General features: G+C 45.5%; 1 protein-coding gene across 1 annotated transcript in view; it reads right to left on the bottom strand.

Annotated features, from left to right (window-relative positions):
* The window catches only part of LOC122930713 (interferon-induced GTP-binding protein Mx2-like), a 56,176-nt gene that overhangs the window by 21,903 nt on the left and 12,524 nt on the right, over positions 1 to 21,749 (bottom strand). The window contains 9 exon segments of the mRNA XM_044284275.1: positions 4,490 to 4,648; positions 5,006 to 5,147; positions 6,351 to 6,473; positions 7,556 to 7,634; positions 8,263 to 8,461; positions 14,557 to 14,695; positions 16,065 to 16,219; positions 19,644 to 19,725; positions 19,727 to 19,782. Of these exon segments, the coding sequence (XP_044140210.1) occupies positions 4,490 to 4,648; positions 5,006 to 5,147; positions 6,351 to 6,473; positions 7,556 to 7,634; positions 8,263 to 8,461; positions 14,557 to 14,695; positions 16,065 to 16,219; positions 19,644 to 19,725; positions 19,727 to 19,782 (1,134 nt within the window).

Here is a 21,749-nt window from a genome sequence, read left to right as displayed (position 1 = left end):
CAGTGCTGCGGTTGCCGGCGCCTCTTCATAACTTCGGAGAATCCACCGCCAGCACAGGGGCTTTTTAAGACCGGCGTCTAAAATGGGAAGCATCATTTACATGTAGTAACTCTTTCTCAACAATGTCTTGAAACATATCCATCCCGTATCCGGGATTTCAGAGACTAAAAGAGAATAGAACACCACTCTCAATGCTCTAAATTCAAACTCTACACACATAATATAATAATAATACTGCATTTAATATGATACATATGAGAAATATGAGGTTCTTAGCAAATGTTTTTTGTTGTCTAAGGCCCGGTTCACATTGCAATTTTTTTTTCCGTTCTTCTGATCCGTCAGAAGAAAAGAAAAAAAATAGAACCTGAATTTAAAGCACCTGTTTGGCATCCGTTTTAGCCATTTCCACCTGAGAGCCACTATTTTAGATGAGATAGGTATTAACCCCTTAAGTACCGGGCTCAATTTTAGCATTTTTATTTTTTTCTTCCCCACGTTCCAGTAGCCATTACTTTAAATTTTATAGCCATATGAGGGGTTCATTTTTTGTGAGATGTATTTTTTTCATGGCACCATTTCATTGACCATATCTTGTATCGAAAAACGGCGAAAAAAAGTTCCTTGTGGGGTTAAATTGAAAAAAAACCTCACAATTCCGCCAAGGTTTTTTGTGTTCAAGCTGCGCTAAAAAAGACATGACATCCTTATTCAATATGATTACGTATTTTACTACTTTAAAAAACTATAAAAAACTTTTTTTTTAATCTTAAATGTTCTTTGCATCGCCATCTTATGGCAGCTATAACTTTTATATATTTCTCTCAACAGAGCTGTCTCAGGGCTTTTTTTAACGGGACAAACTGTAGCTTTTATTGTTATCATTTTTGTGGGACGTAAGATTTTTTAATCACAGTTATTGACATTTTTTTTTGGGGGGCGGGGAACAAGGTGATTAAAAAACGGTGAATCCTGTGTTTTTTGTTTTTTTCCGTTACAACATTTGCTACGCAGGAATTTTATTTTTTAGATTTGAATACACATTTTTCAGGGTTCAGAAGGGGGATCCCACACGGCCACATGCTATCTAAGGCCTCATGCACATGACTGAATTTTGTATTCGTGTCCAATCTGCATTTTCTTAAGATTGCACATGGACCTGTTCATTTCTATGGGTCTTCAATAAAAAAATATAGAACATGTCCTATTCTTGTCCGTATTTTGGACATAAATAGCTGTTTCTCGCAATTAGGCTACATTCACACGACCGTTTGTGTTTTGTGATCCGCAAAACACTAATCTGCCAAAAATACGGATGACTACCTTTTGGCATCCGTATTGCATCTGTTTTTCTTGTGGATCCACTTTAACAATGCTTATTCTTGTCCGCAAAATGGACAAGAATAGGACATGCTCTAAATTTTTTGCGGGGCTATGGAACGGACAAACTGTGTGCTGTCCGCATTCTCTGTGATGGCTACCTGAAAGTACACTGAGATGTATTCTAATGGAAAGATGTTAATAAAGGATTAAAGTGTAACTGTCATGTTTTCATCAAAAAAATAATTTTTTGCATATGTTACTGCTGCAGCAGCAATATGCATAAAGCAATCTTTAGTTTCCTCACATACTACTGTTTTCCTTGAGTTTTTCCCTTAGATACAGCTGTTTTAACCTCTACAATATGAGGACCTTCCCAATATGGCTCCCCTGCCAGTTCTCTGAGGCAAAAACTGCTTTCCCTCACTTCCCTTACAGACTTGCTGTAGCCAGCAGCTTCCTGCCAGCCAATCAGATTGGATTACTGAGAGACACGCCTCCTCACTCTGAAACCTAATGCAGGCATGCAGTGTGAAGGACCGCCCCACCGTCTTCCTGTCTTCTTCAGCAAGCCATAGCAACTGTCTTTTAAGGGAGTAATGGAAAGGGACAGGGGACATTAATTAAAGCTGTTATTATAAGGTAATTACAGATCTTTTGGCAATCATTTACAGACTAACTCAGGTGTACATGCCTAGCTCTAATAAACTAGCAAATAAAATAAAAAATATGACAGTTACACTTTAAAGGTTTGAACTAAAGCAACTGTGAGTAGCAATCTAATGTATGAACGGGGTGTGGTGGAACTTCGTTGCAATTAAAAATGAAACCTATCATCATATCTACTACTGAAAGGTCACTGGACTGGTAGTTGCTGCTTCAGGAAGACTGCTCGGTTTCTGACAGATGGGAAGGAAGAGGCCAGGCTTGTTGTGACACTTGTGACTCTCAGACTTTGATGACATATCGTTAGGATAAGCCATCAAAGTCAGATAAGTGCAGGACCCCCCTCTGAACCCTCACCTATCTCTGGAACAGGCCTCCCGAAGTGAAAGAGAGCACACCACACAAGCGAGGTTGCCCTCCATTCACTTCAAAGGGAGTTTCAAAAATAGCCAAGGGCTGGCTCGGCAATTTCCGGCAGTCCCATATAGGTGAATGTAGGAGTTGCTGTGGATGTGCAGTCCGCTCTCTTTTACTTTTATGGGACTTCCAAAAATTACCTGACTATTTTCTGAACTTCCATAGAAGTGAACATAGAGCGCCAGTGCTTGCGTGGTGTGCTCTCTCCTTCACTTCTGGGGCCCCTTTCTGGATATAGGTGTGGGTCCCAAAGGTGGAACCAGCACATATCTATTCAGCAGTCTTCTTCAGACTTACTGTATACACAGAAGAGCAGCTCTAGTTTGTGGGGTCCTCTGCTTACTATGGATCTCATGAGATTCGTAGTCATGTCACATCACTATAGCAAAAGCTCCAAGCAGGGGCAGACTGGGAACTTAAAAAGGCCCTAGAAAAAATGCTAAAAGTGGCCCCATTTTGTACTTGGGTCCAAATTGATGGAAGGCAGGGCCAGAAATACCATATTGTGGCACATTATACCACCCCAGCAGAACCAAATTCTACAGTCCATCAGAAAATACCGCCAGCAGCACAAAATACATCCACAAAAACTTCCATTGGTTGGCCATGAGGAGGGACCAGGCGGCCCTCTGGCCATTGGCCCACCAGGAAATTTCCCTGTAAGGTCTATGGCCAATCTGCCCCTGGCTCCAAATAAGTTACCTTACTCTGCCCTAAAGTGTGGAGTGGACACATGGTAGGGTTGTCACTGTGAGAATGCAGTCACAGACTGCGACACTGCTGCCTACACTTCTCTCTCTTCTTCCTCTTGCCATCAAGCCAAATATTCTCTGCCATACACTTCTTTTTGTGCACTCCAGCAGGGGACACTGGGTCTAAACTGGAGATCACTGGGGTCCACGCAACAGCCCTAGAAACAGCTGCTGTATGTGTAAGGGGGTAAGGTCCTCTTATGTTTAGTGCAGGTATAAGGCTAGGTCAGTCTGTGTCATTCGAAGATAATTATATGGACATTTAGGTCAGTCATCCATGGTCCCTCTAGGAGCCTTGGGCCCTGGGCAGCCACCCAAAAGGCCCATATGATAATCCACCACTGGCAGCATCCATTGGAAGACTGCCGAGTAGAAGAGGCCCTTGGGCACTAATCCTTTTGCCCTACCTAGAATCTAGCCATACATCCTACACTTAAAGGGGTATTCCGGTTTTTTGAAGTTATCCCCTATCTACAGGATAGGGGATAACTATTAGATCGGTGGGTGTCCTAACCCTGCAGCCACCCTGAAATGAATGGCCAGTTGGGCATGCATGCGTCCGTTCCATTGAGATAGACGAGCGATGTACTATCTCCGGAGCTCCGATAGAAATGAATGGAGCAGCCACACGCATGCCCAACCGGCCTTTCCATTCATTTTAAGGGGGCTGCAGGAGGTAAGGTCCCCATTCTTGTGACCAATATAATAATTATCCTCTATCCTGTAGATAGAGGATAACTTAAAAAAACTGGAATATTCTTTTAAGGCTACTTTAACACTTGCGTTTTTGCCTAATCCGGCAGGGATCAGCAAAACCGTTTCCGTTTTTAATAATACAACGGTTGCATCCATGATGAACGGATCCGTTTGTATTAACTCCAACATAGCAATGATCTTTAAAAACCATTGTAAGTCAATTGGGGACGCATCCGTTTTCTTTTGTGTCCGAGAAAACGGATCCGTCCCCATTGACTTGCATTGTCGGTCATCCGTTTTGCTCCTGATCCCATGTCGGGCAGAAAACCACAGCTTGCTGCGGTTTGCTCTCCAGTATGGGAACACAACCAAACGGAACGGAATGCATTTTGGACCATTCCATTCAGTTCAGTTTTGTCCCTATTGACAATGAATGGGGACAAAACGGAAGCGTTTTTCTCCGGTATTGAGATTCTATGACAGATGTCAATACCTGAAATGTTGAAAGTAGCCTAAACCTGTCTTCAGAGGACTATATAGGTCACTTTCTTGAGACGAAATCAAATCACACTTAACCTGCTGCTATAATTGTTGGTATGCTCTATACACACTTTTGTTGATAACTGATTTTTTCCTACCTGTGATATCGTTCAGCTTCTCAATGGCCGGCTCCTCGAATGTCTGGATTTGATTCTTTGCAATTTTTTCAAATGTTTTGTAGTTGACAAATCCTGTAAGTTCTCTTCCGCGATGTTGGTTCTCATAATCAGTAATGTCATGTATTATGCCATCACACACTGAAAGGTAAAGGATCGGTTATCACATTTTTCCAGACTTTACATATACATGACTGCTTATGGTGGCCGTCTAGTTGATCCCATAAAAGAGGGTCTGACACTTGGAATCCCCCCTCTTTGTGCCAGAATAGATGGCAGTGGACTGAATGGACACCAAACAGGGCTGGATTTAGGCTGATGGAGGCCTCGTATGACTTCCTTTTCTATTGCAACTAAAGTGACAAGTAAAGCTCTTCGTAGTTAATTTGCTTAGAACTGTTGTTACTGATCTTTCTCAATACGTTAAGGGAGTGGAGTGGAGTATGTTTGGATATCTTGCCTTGCCATATGGTTCGGCATTTTGTGACCTGCACCTACATGTAGCAGATGATTGCTTCAGATCCTTTTCCCATTTGGAGAATTTTGTTCGGATGATGGTGAACAATTTCCGCTCTCCATATGTGACCTCTTCTTCTCCTTGAGTGACTTCAGTGATTCCAGAACCAAAATGTCTGACTCTCTGTCAAGAGGATAAGAATTAAATAAGATTATGCCAATCGTAATTCAGCAATGAGAACTGGAGAAGACTATACACCGATCAGCCATGATATTAATATTGTGTGCTGCCTAAACAGCTCTGATCCGTCAAGGCCTGGACTCCGCAAGACCTCTGAGGTGTACTATAGTATCTGTCACCAAGACATTGGCAGCAGATCCTTTAAGTTGCTAGATGCACCTTCCATAGATTTGACTTGGTTTTCCAGCACATCCCACAGATAACAATCGTACTGAGATCTGTAGAATTTGGAGGCCAGGTCATCCCCTTTATCTCTTTGTCATTCCTGGACAATTTTCCAGTGTGGCTGGTGCATTATCCTAGTTACGGCAGCCACTGTTGTTAGGAAGCACTGCTGCCATAAAGGGGGTACTTGTCTGTACTCTGATTAGATAGGTAGTACCTATCACATCCGCGTGATGCCAGGAACGAAATGTTCCTGATAGAACATTTCTCAGACCACCACTCTGCCTCCACCAGCTTGTCTTCCTCCCATAGTCAATCCTGCTCCATCTCCTTCCCAGGTAAGTGATGCATACGCACTCAGCCATCCAGATGATATAAACTGTGACTCAGACCAGGACATTGCTCCATGTTCTGATGCTAACATGCCCAGTGAACCTTGGGTGCCATGACCCTGTTGCTACAGTGGTTCACCAGCTGACCATCCTTGGACCACTTTTGGTAGGTACTAACCATTATTTACTGGGGAGTTATGGCTGATCAGTGTAGTAAATAGAAGTTTATTATAGGATTTTTCTGAGTGTTTGATCCTCAGGATAGGTCATCATTATCTGATTGGTGGGGGTCTGACTCCTAGCATCCCCATCAATCACTTGCTTGAAGAAGCCACAGTCCTTTGGTGAACTCTGCGGCCTCCTCGCAGCTTTACCTGGGCCATTTCCTTCACATACATCAGCCACATGATTTGGGTGCAGTGAATAGGGCTGAGTAGCGATACCAGCCACGCACACTATCAAATGGGCGGTGCTGTGCTTGTTAAGCTGCGAGGAGGCCGATGAGCGCTACAGCCTACTCAAACAGCTGATCGGTGGAAGTGCCGGTATCGGACCCCCACCTACCACATACTGATGAGCTATCCTGAGGATAGGTCATCAGTATAAAATGCTTTGAAAACCACTTTAACCTCGTTCAATCAGCTCTTACATTTATGAGAAATAATAGCTTCTCTGACTCTATCTCTGGGACGCCTGTGCCAATTATCTTCATTTTCTTCTCTGCCTCTTGAAGTTTTTTTTTTATTTGGACCTCCAGAAAAGGTATTGTTCTCTAAAACATACAAAGAAATGTATAAATATTAACACAATCCCCCCTCATCCTCACAATGTAAACTTTCTTCATATTACTAGGAATGCTATCACCTCTAAGCCACCATATCATTCTAGGGGTTAGTACATGTGTCATGGTGTGGGGTAACATTAGCTACCATGGGTGTTACTGTCTGATATTCGTGGTGAGAACATTGACCCATCTTCGGTATGTCCAGGACATCATGGAACCAGTCCTACTGCCTTTTGTGACTCAGGAGACTTGGTGATCCATCAAGATAACGCCTGTTCACGCTACACAATGTGCTCTTCAGGGTCTCCAGCAGCTACTTTGGCCAGCTCGATAACCAACTGAGAATGTCTGGGACTGGATAGGGAAAAGAATCTCCCATGCACAACAGCCAAAAACCACCTTGGCTGAACTACGGCTCCAAAGAGCTTGGAGTGACCACAGGGGAGATGCCACCCAGTATTAATGTGACCCTGCCTCAACATATACTCTGCTCCAGAACCGAAAATAAAAGGGGCACAACCTTGGTTGTGTGAATAGTGACCAAGCACCAATGGCAGTTTATACTTAGCCAATCTCAGCTCAATCATATTAAGTTTTTCAGGTGTTCTTTTTTCATTTTTTGCTATTGTGTTTTTAATTTATTTCAAGATTTATGTAGGTTCAAAATTTCACTATCAATTCATAATATATCTTTATAGGGGGTTAAAGCCCCATCTACTATTTACAGAGCTATAAATCATCTGCTTCTCCTCGACTAAGTTAGATACTAGATTTATAATCCATACCTGTAAGGAGCACCTCCAAGTGGCAGCTACTGGCACAATATCAGATGACAAATCTGTGGATGCTTCCCTTAATAAAATAAGGGTACAAGGAAAATGATGCCACCCATGTTCTTGCAGTGTGGTAGTACTGCCACTGACCCGTTTTACTGATGCCAATTGGTCATCAATGGAGAGGTAGCAACTCTCTCTTAGTGGCTGCTGATGGTCGGATTAAATTGACAGACCCCTAGGTACCTCCATAAGTTAGTGGCCCAAAGATGGGACCCTTCTTGATGGTTGACTTACAGAAATATGATCCACAAGTTGAACAGTAAGTTTTTCTGCCAGCAAGGAAATTGTAGCACGTTCCTCTTCCAGAAGAACCCTAAAAAAATATGATGCCCCATTACAGGTGTTCTACAACTTATACAAGTATAATAAAAATCCACCAATTTCTCCTTAAATATCTTCCTCTCCTTTGATCCTAGGCTTAATTACATTCAAAACTGTGAGAAAATTATAAGTGATTTGTCTATGTGTGTCCCATGAGATCATTCATGTCTATCCCATTCCTCTTTACAGATCAGCACTCTGGCTGTAAGGCAACTGGCTGCAGCAGCAAGCCTCCCCAATCCTCACTATCCTTAAAGTCTCTGCTAGTCATCTATAAATGGAAACATTCACAGTTTACATTCCTGACCTAGTGCTACTTACATAGCTGGGAATTTGTTGCAATGTATCAGTTTAGGTAAGAGCTATCAGTCTGGAATCACTAGCAAAGAAAGATGTGTGCTGCTCAGTGATTCCCTCATAATGGTTTATACTGATACACCTTACCCAACATTAGCTATTTATAATACCGGTGTCTTCTTATATGTCATGGGGGACTTAGATCACCCTCAAAAACCATTGATGGGTTCAACTATTACTTCTCTACTTCCTATTATTATGTCCCTGTAAGAAACCCTAACAGAGCCTGGGCATCCTCATCCATCCATATCATTGCAGTTTACCCGAAATGTTCATGGTTCTTGAAGAAATCTTTCTCATTTTGTAAGGCGGTCTTCAGAGAGATTTTGCTGTAGATCTCACTCTGCCCGCGACACTTGACGATCATGTAGCCTTTCTTAAGAGGGTACACCAGGTTTCGGACAACGCTGACGACATTTTGTTCAGATCCTTTGTCAACTAAATCTGGCTTCGTCAGGATCCCTGTGAAAGAAATTTCGTTCGGTAATCAAGTCGTCTATATAATAATTTACAGGGCTGAGAAAAGTGAAGAAATCACCATCCATATCAATGTCTACATCCAAGCAGGCTTGATGCCTTCAAACGCCAGGGTCCTGGGTTCAAATTCTACCAAGAAACATCTGAATGGAGTTTTTATGATCTTGGCTTTGCATGGGTTTCCTCACATACTCTAAAAACATACTGCTCAATGAATTGGCTATTATTAAAATTGACCCTACAATGTATGGATAGTTGATATGTGAAATTTAGATTGTGATGTAAATGATGACAACTAAAGATGAGCGACTCGAAGTTGACGAAGTGGAATTCGATCCGAATTTAAGGAAAAATTACATTCGCACTGAAGCCGAATTTTCTCACGCTTCGTGGTAACGAATTGCATTTTTTCCTAAAATGGCTGCTGCACATGTGAGGACATGGAGCAAGGAACTCGGGATCACCCACAATGCCATGCATGCAGCCAATCAGCAGCCAGCCAGTCCTGTGATGTCACAGCCAGTCCTGTGATGTCACAGCCCTATAAATAGCCTCAGCCATCTTGGATTCTGCCATTTTTCAGTGCACTTAGTGCAGGGAGAGACATCAGCAGGCACTAGGGACAGTGCTAGGAAAGACTTAATTGTGCTAAAAAAACGACTTACAAGTTCAGGGAAAGATTATTCAAGGTGTTAGGAAAAGATAGGGAGGAATCATTCCACAGCATTTATGTAGAACGGGGTTCAGTAGGGGAGGTTACTGCCTGGGTAATAGGAACAATCCTATTACACCTTGCTGCACTGACTGCGGATTCAAATTTCCATTATACAGCTCTGTAATTCCAGCAAACCGTTCTTGTTATTGGGGTGCAAGTGCTGTGTGATACAGCCAGTAACAGGGTTTATTACAAGGAAATTTGTCTACGTCTTATATGTCTACGTGCAGTTATATGTTCTAAAGCATTTTTTGGCTTGTATTAGTGTAGAAAGTGCTTATTAGCCATTGTGTGGTGAAGGGTGAAAATTACAGCCCTTTTTTGCGTGTATTAGTGGCACAAAAAAAGTATTTGCCATTGTGTGGTGAAGTAAGAAAATGACAGACTTTTTTGGGGTATTTTAATTTCCTTTTTTTTTTATTTATTTGATCTAAGAGTATGTCAGACAGAGAAGTGCCAGGCCCTGCACAGGGGAGTGGCAGAGGCCTAAATGTTTATGCCGCAGGCACAGGTCGCAGCGGAGTAAGGGGGCGTGGCAGCAGGAGTCACAGCGAGAGGCCTGAGCTCCCGGTGTCATCTAGCGGTCGTGTATTGACCAGCAACCCAGCGGTTCTTGAATGGTTGACACGGTCATCCACTTTGTCCCAAGTGACATCAGACACCCTCACCCAAGAGTTGGTGGTTTCGTCAGACACAACACTTAGTTGGCATGGCCCGGGAGCAGGTGTCTTCAACCTGCCTCTGTCCTTTTCTGTTCCCTCTAGCCAGAGAAGTACTATATGCTGTGGGGTCAGTTCCACTATACAGCAAGGACAAGCTACTAGAGGACAGTCAGCAGCTACTGACCAGCCAAGATGTGGAGGAGACATCTGCCGCTTCCTCCGGTAGGCGGGAAAGTAGTGATGAGGAGAGTGGCGTGGGAGCTAGTGTTGCGAGCGGTGAGGCTCCTGACCCAGAGACCATTGAGGAGGACATCAGTGACGTGCAGATACTACTCGATGATGATGATGTAGCTGATCGCACTCGGGAGCCAGGGAAATTAGGGGCTTCATCATCATCGGGAGAAGAGGGTGCGAGCTTGCCCGTGAGGCAGCGGCGGAGCCAGTAAGTCACTAGCATGGCTGGGAGTCAGCAGCAAGGCAGCAGTGGGAGGTCGGTAGCCAAACGTGCCTGGGGTAGACCACTTGCTTCGCAGGAGCCTACCTGCCCGGAAAGTAGTGGTGCACAGGTTCATGGAAGCAGCAGTGGTAGCAGTCAGTCAGTGCGCAGTGTTGGGGGTAAAATTACCTACTCGGCGGTTTGTCCGTTTTTTTTTTTAACAGGTGAACATGGCCATATGTAGAATCTGTGGGCAGAAGGTGAAGCGTGGCAAGGGTATCAATGTTGGTACCACAGCCCTGCATCAACATATGCAGCATCACCATACAGTGTCCTGGGAGAACCGTGGCTCCGATGTGGTGGTCCAGCCTGCAACAGCAACCGCTGCATCACCCATTGGCACGCACCCAGTTTTAGGCAGTCAAGGTTCCACCACCTCAGCTGAATGGAGCTGTCTGTCCTTCCCATCATCTGCTGATCCAGACGCTCCTGCTCCCACTCCTAATCAGTCATTCTGTCAGTAATTGATCACCTAAGTGCTGAAGTCCCTCCCTTTCCAAGTGGTGGACTCTGCACCTTTCAGAGAACTGATGGCTTGTGCCGAGCTGAGGTAGAAAGTCTCAAGCCAGAGGAAATGCGATTACACGCGCGAAACGGCCGTAGCCGCTACCACCTGCAACAGAGTGTCCGCCCCAGAATCCTGCTTGTAACTCTTTCTGAAGATGGTACAATAAAGAAGTAACCTAACAGCAACTTCGGTGAGTGCCGCACATCTTTGTCCATTCTCTCTACATTGTTGCGAATTGAATCAACTTCACCTCTTCAGTGCTGAGCACCACAGATGAAGTTTTATACACCGCAGTACCAGCTATCGATAAGTGAGCAGTAGTGGGCCCTGGAGTTAGGTGTGAGCAGTGCCGCCATATTCATTCCTCACTGTAACAACACTTCCTGAAGTCTTCCACCAATCTGCAAGACATCCTAAAAATGGCCAGGAAACTTTGCATGCACTTCAGCCACTCGTACACCGCAAAGCACAACATCCTTGAGCTGCAGCGGCAGAACGGCATCCCCCAACATAGGCTAATATGAGACGTTTCCACTCGTTGGAATTCATCCCTCCATATGTTGGACCGACTATACGAACAGAGAAAGGCCGTAAACAATTTCTTGATGATCCAAGCGGACAGGAGTACTCCTCTGTGTAACTTCGATGTCAGCTAGTGGCAGCTCATGCGTGACACCTGCCGTTTTCTCAGGCCATTTGAGGAGGCCGCGTTATTTGTCAGTTGCCAGGACTACGGGATGAACAACGCAATTCCACTGCTTCATGTCCTGGAACAGATGCTTTTAAATCTGGCTGGTCAGGTGACTGGAGATGTGGCGCCTAGATCTCACAGCCACATGAGCCCTGTGGGGGCTGAACTGGAGGAGGAGGATATTGAAGCACAAGCAATGTGCAGTGAAATGGGTGATTTTTACACACAGGTGACAGGAGAGGAGGAGCAGGAGCAGCCAGAGGAGCTACAGGGTGATGAGGAAGACGAGGCAGAGGACTCAGACACACCGTGGCAGTATGCAGTGGAGATGGAGGCAGAGAGTCCCTCTGAGTCACTTGCACAAATGGCCCGATACCCGATGCACTTGCTTGCGTAATGATTGCCGAATTGTCACCATTTGGCAGAGGGATGATTTCTGGCTCTCCACCTTGTTGGACCCTCGCTACCGGTCCAAAACAGGGGCCTTTTTTACACCCGCTAAGAGGGAGGACAAACTGAACTACTATAGAGACATCCTATGTAGTGAGTTAGGTGCTGCCTATCTGCGCCACGGTCCATTCTCTCGCAGGTATGACCGGGAGGGGCCCTCTGCCATCAAGTTCCTCTGCCATGGCTGCTGTGGCAGGGTGGGGGGTATGAGCAGTTCCAGCTCCATCAGCAACAACTTGAGTCTAGAGTCTCTGATGAGCAGCTTTCTTCACCCACCTAGTAAAGAAACTACTCACCAGCCGCTAGACCTGGAGCAGGACCAGAACCAGTAGGTGGTGGCATATTTGGACAGTACCCTGCCACCCCACATTGAAGATCCACTGTACTTTTGGGCAGCTAAACAGGATTTGTGGCCACAACTGGCCGAGTTTGCCCTGGAAAAGCTGTCCTGCCCAGCCAGTAGTGTGGCATCAGAGCGGGTGTTTAGTGTGGTGGGGGCCATAGTTACCCCAAGAAGAACTCACCTGTCCACCCAAAATGTGGAGAGACTGACCTTTGTCAAGATGAATCAGGTGTGGATCAGCCAGGATTTCCACCCACCAATGCCTGATGCATCAGACTAGATCATCCATGGTGCCACACCAACACTTTGACAAAAGAGACCGGTTTCTTCTGGCTACCTGCCTCAGCTCCTATTCTGATGCTGCCACCCACCTGATGCCACACATCTGATGCCAAATGCTCCTTCTTTCACCCACCATCTTCAGCTGGTACTCGTATTGCCACCCACATCCCCACTCTGTCACCTGGTCACTTTATGGTCTCCTGATGCTGCTGCCACCTCCACACTATGTCATTTTGCCACTTTGTGGTCTCCGTATTCTGCTGTCACCTCCACACTATGTTATCTTGCTACTCTGTGGTCTCCTGATGCTGCTGCCACCTCCACACTCTGTCACTGGGTCACTCTGTGGTCTCCTGATGCTGCTACCAACTCCACACTATGTCACCTTGCCATTGTGGTCTCCTGATGCTGCTGTCACCTCCACACTATGTCACCTTGCCACTCTATGGTCTCCTGATGCTGCTGCTACCACCTCCACTCTGTCATTGTGCCACTCTGTGGCCTCCTCCTGATGCTACTGCTGCCGCCACCTCCACGCTGTCATTGGGCCACTCTTTGGTCTTCCCATGCGGCTTCCACCTCACCACTATGTCATAGGGCCACTCTGTGGACTTCTCATGCTGTTCCTAACCTCCCCACTTCATAACTGGGCCACTATTTTGCTTTTCGGCCTGGATGACATCATTTATTTGACCCTTCTTCTGATCAGTCAGAAATAAGGAAAAATGAGACACACAACGGATCCTGTCTGTGTAACAGCTGTAAGGTCTGTATGGTCCAATCAGAATTGGCTTGTGATTTGGTAGCCAAAAGCAGGAGTGGGTACAAAACACAGAAGACATGCAAATATTTCATTCACATGTCATCTCTGTTTTGGATCCACTCCTGTTTTTTTTGGCATTAGCAATACTGATGGATTACTGACCAAATGCTGACCGAGTGAAGGCAGATGCTCAACAGACAGAATCATTTTTTTGGGGGTTATTGTTCTGACGGATCAGAGGAAATGCAAAATAATCAGTGACGTCAACACATACTCACTGCTGACACCCTCTCCACTCTGTATAAGCATTTAATAGAACAGGTTCTGTAGACATCTATGTTGAATCAGCTGACGACAGTGTAAAAGGAATGCGCTTCTTCTTGGCGCTAACATCGACATGTAAGGCTGAGTTCATGCTTGAGTTATTTGGTCAGTTTTGGCCCCGTGACTACCCAAATAAGTGAAGTGTGCACTGATTCTAAGAGTGACGCCTGTCATCTGCATGTCATACGGACTCACAGTATTATTTCACTACCACAGCAGACTCCCTATGTGTGTTACTGCAAGGTACAGTGTTCTACACCACTATAAAGGCTCTCTGCAGACAGGAAATAGCCGATTTTTAACATGATTCACCGCAAATAAATTTGGATCTAAACAAATTTTTTCTAAAAACTCGGCGACCCAGTAAAATAGAATTTTAAAAAATTTCGCTCATCTCTAATGACAACCTCTGTACAACCTGTAGTATATTGGCGCAACAGAAATAAAAAGAGAATCTGACGATATTGAAACAATAGGGTGTTTCTTGTGCACATTTACTGTTAGCTGGTGCTTTCTGGAATGTGGCCTGGAACCTTAAGTTAGAATTTTATAGGAAGAAAAAATTGTCAGTGCAAAGAAAGTTTAAGGTTTGGAGTCGTGGAAGAGCAATCTTGAAGTTCACACTGAAAAGGTAGCGGCAGGCTCCTTCAGCACCATCTATGTTTTTCATGGCCAAGTACCAAAATAAAATTAATTAATATTGTTTTTTGCCTTGGAAAGTCTCATATTGTATGTATTTTGTTGATCCTCTTAGTTTTGCTTATCCTTTTACCTAAAGTAGCTCATTATTGTCCAGTTCTGCGTATACATAATAAGAGCTCTACAACTTATATCAGTCATTGTTACCTAGTGTTCTCCCTCCTTTAGGATCCACTGCTCGAGCCATTTCTAGAGCTTCAGTGGTGGCAATATCCACGTTACTGGGAACCACAGCCAAATTGATGGTCTCCTGCCTTTTTATGTACTTCATGATCATATTCTTGATCTGTGAAATTGTGATATGTATAAATGATTAGATTTTTATCACGAGAGATAGGAGAAACATGAAGAGATCAAATCCACTGAAGTCAACAACATTTTAGGTAACAGGAGAGACCTATAAAGTGGGGTTTCTTAACTGGTTCCCCTTTAACATAAAAGAATCATAGTTCAAATTCAGTTCAAACACTTAAAATTTACTTTCTCTTCTTTAAATATAGTGGCACAGCAAGCAGGATGGTTACAATGTTCAGATGCGGCACAATCTCAGCAGTTACAGTACACACTTGGTGGTGCCGTTACCTTACGTTACAGAACGTAAACTAAGGGCTCAGTCACACAAATTTGTGTGCCCCATGCTTGCAGTTTGCGGTCCCCAGCATGGGCACGGGGCGCACACGGTCGATTGATTAGAGAAACAGTGGAACCACTTGCCTAAAGGGAATTATACACAAACACCAGATAACCCTATGCATTGCTTTTCCCCAGACCCCATATCAGGTCTGCTGGCCTCCAGGCTGCCTTTAGCCCCACAATAGGCTAGCCACTGCATCCTCCAGTCCATTACCACTTCTCCTGATGACCAGGCTTGCACCGGCTTAAAGTTCTTCAAAACTCACCAGATGGGCAAGACTCAGGCCTAACTATCTCATAGGTCAAAGCCCAATACCATTAGACACTATCCATACCAAACCTCTTACCTTCTCCTAACTTACTCCTCCGAATAGGGTGGTGGTGCAGCACACCAGCATCACAACACACCTAGTCAGCTTCAGACTCATTCTGGGCATACGTTGATATCCATAACTCACCCTGTAGCTAACAGCTATGATGATCTATGGCCAGCTGCAGCAAGACACTGGCCACAGGCTTCAGAGGTCTTGTGCTATATACCATTGAGTCCATTGGTTGGCTGCAGTGGTCAAGTCCAACATATAGGCACATCCTCGCTGCGGACAAAACATTACATCATGGTGGTGGGGAGGATAGGAGAGTATGTTATTTTTATTATCCTCATACTGTAGCTTCCCTGCCTTAAAAGAGTAACTTGGACAACCCCTTTCAATGATAATATTAAGGCTGACAGATGTATACAGCTCCCACTGAAATCATTACTATCTGTATGTAAGTAGCTCCCCTAGTGGTGTCGAGGCTTGCTGCATTTATCTCATGGAAAAGCAGAGGAAAGATTTTCCAGGGGGACCTGTTATAAAACATGAAATAAGTATCCAGTTCACAAAGACCGCTATAAAGTGGGAGAAAGAAATGAGAAGTTTATGAACATCATGGACGTCACTCTGCCCCATGTGTCTTTACCTCTATTCGTTGGTCTTGATATGCAGATAAACAATACGCATATAGGCTTTTCAGCTTACCTGTTGTCCTATATCTGGAGGTTGGTTGGGTAAAGCAACTCGTGTTATTCCTGGAAGATCGAGCAATGTCAGGTCTGGGACATTTGGAGACTCTACTTCAAGGGTGATGAGCTCTTCACTGATTCCATTACCAGCACCAGCAATGTGATCTTGGGCTAGAAGACAATATGATCTTGGTAAGACATCAAAGGTAGATGACATCAAATATTTTCTTTATAGCTACAGACTGACTTTCATTGAAGAGACTGTATATGAGCAGTGTATGGAGGCCTATTGACAGGCAATGCTCCATGGGAAAATATATGGAAATTAGCTCATATAGCCCAAACCAGACATCCATCTGCAGAGAGCTGCTTCAGGATTCCTAACCCTCATCAGTAATGGTACCATTTAGCTGAATGAGATGTCTTAGACACAGCTGGAGGGAGGTACATATAAGTAATATAATGTTGGTCATGATAGTAGCCACGTGGTTTGCTACCCAACTAGACACAAGGGTCAGTCTGCACTGCTGATATAGGATTCCGTTTATATTGAGTCAAAGATGTATGTTTGACCTGTAGCTTCTAGGTTCTCATGAAAAATCAGTTACAGGGCCCACACTGGCCATGCACCATTTTTAATACTGATGTCTTCCGAATGGCCCTTTAACTCCTCTGATGCCATGGTCCAGTTGTGATTGTTCCCTGCACCCTCAATGTCTACCTCTCAGGCTGAAGTCTATCAGATAATGATATGGACATTTCATGGCTGCCAGTGGCGTAGCTATAGGGGTCGCAGCGGTCGCAATTGCGACCGGGCCCCTAAGTCAGGGGGGCCCACGGGGCCCCCTCAGCCAGGAGAACGCGGCCCGCAGCTGATATCAGTTTTAACTGCGTGAAACCAGATTCACATGGGGCGGAGGCGGGGCAGAGGCGAGGCCCTGCGTGACGTGCTCTGTGCAGGGCAGGCTAAGTAGGAGGAGGGAGGGGGAGCGGCTTCAGTTGAGGTCAGAAGACGAAAGAGGAAGCTGTGTGCAGCCGCCGGTGTTCCGGAATTTTCTGCTACCCGGAAAATTTTGCTACCCACGTCACTTCCGGTAGTGACGTGGGAGGTGTGTCACCTACCTCGGCTCCTCATTGGCTCTGCCGGGGGTTGGTGGCGCAGGCGCAGAGGATTCCCAAGTAGCGTGAACGCGCCGAAGGTAGCAGAAAATTCCGGGCCACTGCGCATGCGCGAAAAAGACGGCCGAACGTAGCAGAAAATTCCGGCTTCGCGCGTGCGCAGTGGGCCGGAATTTTCTGCTACCTTCGGCTCCTACTGCGCCTGCGCCGAGCCGTCTTGTTCAGCAAGCAGAAGGTAGCAGAAGATTCCGGCTTCGCGCATGCGCAGTGGGCCGGAATTTTTTGCTACCTTCGGCTTCTACTGCACCTGCGCCGAACCATCTTGTTTAGCAAGCGGAAGGTAGCAGAAGATTCCGGTCTACTGCGCATGCACGAAGCCGGAATTTTCTGCTACCTTCGGCCCCTACTGCGCCTGCGCCCAGGACCAATAACATTTGAACTACTCTAGGTGTGCATGCGCCGTGGCCTGTCATTTTAACCTCAGTACAGAAAGCGAGCCTGTTATACTCGCGCTTGCGCATGGACATGTACAAATTTGAAAACCATTTAATTGACTCGGCGCTACTGCGCCTGCGCCAAGTCGTCTTTTTGGCGCAGGCGCAGTAGCGCCGAGTCAGTTAAATGGTTTTCAAATTTGTACATGTCCATGCGCAAGCGCGAGTATAACAGGCTCGCTTTCTGTACTGAGGTTAAAATGACAGGCCACGGCGCATGCACGCCTAGAGTAGTTCAAATGTTATTGGTCCTGGGCGCAGGCGCAGTAGGGGCCGAAGGTAGCAGAAAATTCCGGCTTCGTGCATGCGCAGTAGACCGGAATCTTCTGCTACCTTCTGCTTGCTGAACAAGACGGCTCGGCGCAGGCGCAGTAGGAGCCGAAGGTAGCAGAAAATTCCGGCCCACTGCGCACGCGCGAAGCCGGAATTTTCTGCTACGTTCGGCCGTCTTTTTCGCGCATGCGCAGTGGCCCGGAATTTTCTGCTACCTTCGGCGCGTTCACGCTACTTGGGAATCCTCTGCGCCTGCGCCACCAACCCCCGGCAGAGCCAATGAGGAGCCGAGGTAGGTGACACACCTCCCACGTCACTACCGGAAGTGACGTGGGTAGCAAAATTTTCCGGGTAGCAGAAAATTCCGGAACACCGGTACTGACTGACTCCGCCTCCTCTCCTGGCTGACTCCGCCTCCTCTCCTGGCTGAGAGCTCCCCTCCTCGGCTCCTCCTATCCTGAGCCTGCGAGTGCGACTGCCTGCCAGACTGTCTGCTGTGCTGAGGTGAGCGTGGCTGGCTGGACCATCCGACCGGACCAGGGTCCTGGTAGTCCGGTCCAGACCAGTTAAAGTGTGTGTCTGTGAACTGTGATTGTCCCTGAGTGAGTGAGTCCGGTCCGGGGGCCCTAACCTGCCTGGTGGGAGCGCCGGTGGCGGTGACATAGTCAGTGATAACTAAGCCAGCAGCCCCAGACCAGACCAGTCAATACCCGCTCCTTTAGGAAAAAACAAATCAGTACTCTCATCAAATGTGACTGCAGGCAGCACAGCAGCAGGCCAGAAGCGATCGATCAGCCAGGATTAATGTGCACAGCCTGGGTGGGAGGCCCCCCTTACCCTGGCCTTAGGCAAGTGACAAACTGCCCCCCCCCCCCTCAATCAGAGGCAAGTGACAAACTCAGCTCTGCTACATCTACAATGAGCAACTACAACAAATGTAATGCCAAACTGCAGTTCCTCTATGTGATTGTGATGCCTTGGATAGCTTCCACTGGACCCACAGCCTGTGGGTCCAGTGGAAGCTATCCAAGGCATCACATAGAGGAACTGCAGTTTGGCATTACATTTGTTGTAGTTGCTCATTGTAGATGTAGCAGAGCTGAGTTTGTCACTTGCATAAGAATGAGGGGGGCAGTTTGTCACTTGCCTAAGGGAGGCCTCCCACTGTGCACATTAATCCTGGATGATCGATCGCTGCTGCTCTCACATCTGATGAGAGATTTCCTAAGGGGGTATTGACTGGTATTAGGGACGGGCTGGTGGATGAGGGCAGCCACTCAGTCCTGCCTATGGATCACACAGTGTGCACTTAGTTATGCCCAGGCCCCATGCCAGGGGGTCCCTGATGTATTAACTGACCAATAACATGGAGATCCCAGTGCCAGCTGCCTTGCTGGTGGACGATTGGCATATACTTCTGCTGTGGGTCACAGCAGAAGTATATGCCAATCGTCCACCAGCAAGGCAGCTGGCACTGGGATCTCCATGTTATTGGTCAGTTAATACATCAGGGATGTATTAACTGGCGGCGTGATAAACTGGGTGTGGAGCACAATCCTGTTAGTTTAGCTTGAACATGGTGGGTGTGCAGGGGTCTGGTGGTGTTAGGAAACGGTATTGAGGGTAGGGGGGCCCCAAATTGAACTCTTGCACCAGGGCCCATGAGCCTATAGCTACGCCCCTGATGGCTGCTGCTGGACCATCGTTACCTTTCCGAACTTCTTTTTCCACCTGCCCTGGAGATTTCACTACCACTTCCTGCTTTAGATAGCTTATTTTGCCTTTTGCATGGGGAATTCTTCTTAGATTTTTTCAATTTTAGGACCAGGGGGCATCTTGTCACAATACCTATAGGAAAGATCAGAAATGATTATATCAATAGTAGTAGCCAATACATTTTATAATATCAAATTATTCCTATATATTATATGAAAATGCATGATTTTTATCTAAAACCTATGTATTACATAACACATGGTAAGTTTATTATGCTGCCCTTGTGTTTAGTGTTGGGTGCGAAAATTCGAATCGCAAATATTTTTTGTGAATATAGCAACTTCGAGAATTTGCGAATATTTAGAATATAGTGATATAAATTCGTAATTTCAATTATTCTAGATTTTTTTTTTCAGCAGTAACCTCCCTTCTTGCTTGTGGGCCAATAAGAAGGCAGCAATGTCTTTGTCTGAGCTTAGCAACAGCCCTAGCAACCAATAGGAAAGTTGCCTACCCCTTACTATATAAGAACCCCCCCAGCAGCCCTTGTTTGCAGTATTTTGCAGGTCTGAGAGAGAGAGAGCAGTGTCATTACTGTGCTCTGTGCTTTCCTGTGTCATTACATTAGATAGTTATTTAGCTCATATATATAATACAGATAGTGGGAGATGTCAGTGTAGGTTAGATAGTGATCTAGTGTAGCTGATAGGTTCTGCTGTCCGTACATACATGCTACATACATAGGGCTATGGATGTCAAAAGTTCACAATACTTAGTGCACCAATCACTAATATGTAGTCAGACCTGTTAAAATGTGAAGTTGCCCGTATTGCGCCAAATATTCACATCATTCGTGCCGATTTCGCAATAGCGAATATATTGGAGCACTCTATCTGCATATAAAGCTATTCTAATGTTCTGCTGTGCCAATCATTTTCTCCAGTCTAAGGAACCTCTAGTAGCTTGAAAAATGTAGCTATAGTGACCCACGCCTGTATTGCGCGCGCATTGCGTGAATATTGCCGATTTTCGTGATCAAGAAAATAATAGCGAATATATGACGAATATTCTACAAATTATTTGCGAAATATTGCTTAATTCTAGAATTTGTGATCTCCAGTCATTATTTTATGATGCGCATATTTTTTGCGCAATACATGCAACTTCACATTTTCTCAGGTCTCAGTAGATATTACTGATTGGTGCACTAAGTATTGTTGTGACATCACAGCACCATGTCTGTAGCATGTATGTATGGACAGCAGAGAAACAGTAATCCCTATCACACTACCTAACACCTTGCACTGGAACCTATCAGCTACACTATATCACTATCTAACCTACACTGACTATCTCCCACTAACTATCTGTATTATACAGTATATATGAGCTACTGTAACTAACTATCTAATGTAATTGGATAAGGAATAGGATCCAGATGAAAGCACAGAGCGCAGCAATGTCACTGCTCTCTCTCTCTCAGAACTGCAAAATACTGCAGAAAATGGCTGCTGGGGAGGTTCTTATATAGTAAGGGGTAGGCAACTTTCCTATTGGTTGCTAGGGATGTTGCTAAGCTCTGACAAAGACATTGCTGCCTTCTCATTGGGCCACAAGCAAGAAGGGAGGTTACTGATGAAAAAAAATTACGAACGCGATTACGAATATATATCACTATATTATACATCTTTGCGAATTCTCGAAGTGCCGATATTCACGATAAAAATATGTGAATAGAATATTCGCGATCAACACTATCTAGTGTGGCAGTCTGGTCATGTTCCACCCTCAACTCTGGGTAGTCCCTGACTACGTTTCTGAATGATTCATGGCTTGACGCCTTCTGCCTGCCTTCATGTTGTTAAACTTCGCTTAGTTCCTGACCCTGCCATTCCCTGCATCGAAGTCCAGATCCTAATACAGAGTTTAAGGGGTAAATACCAGGGAACCCCTTAGACTCCACACCTTGGTTTAGCCAGCTTTGAGGATCCACTGATACCACTTTCTCTGGTGGTTGAACCATAACAGTACTTGTATACTGGAGGTCCACAGAAGGTTTCTCCTGTGCCCCACATTTGAAATGGATGCTTAGATGGTGG

This window comes from Bufo gargarizans, chromosome 3 (genome assembly GCF_014858855.1).
Source record: "Bufo gargarizans isolate SCDJY-AF-19 chromosome 3, ASM1485885v1, whole genome shotgun sequence".
Lineage (NCBI taxonomy): Eukaryota > Metazoa > Chordata > Amphibia > Anura > Bufonidae > Bufo > Bufo gargarizans.
Note: the sequence above shows the minus strand (reverse complement) of the source record. Positions and strands in the feature narration are given on the sequence as shown.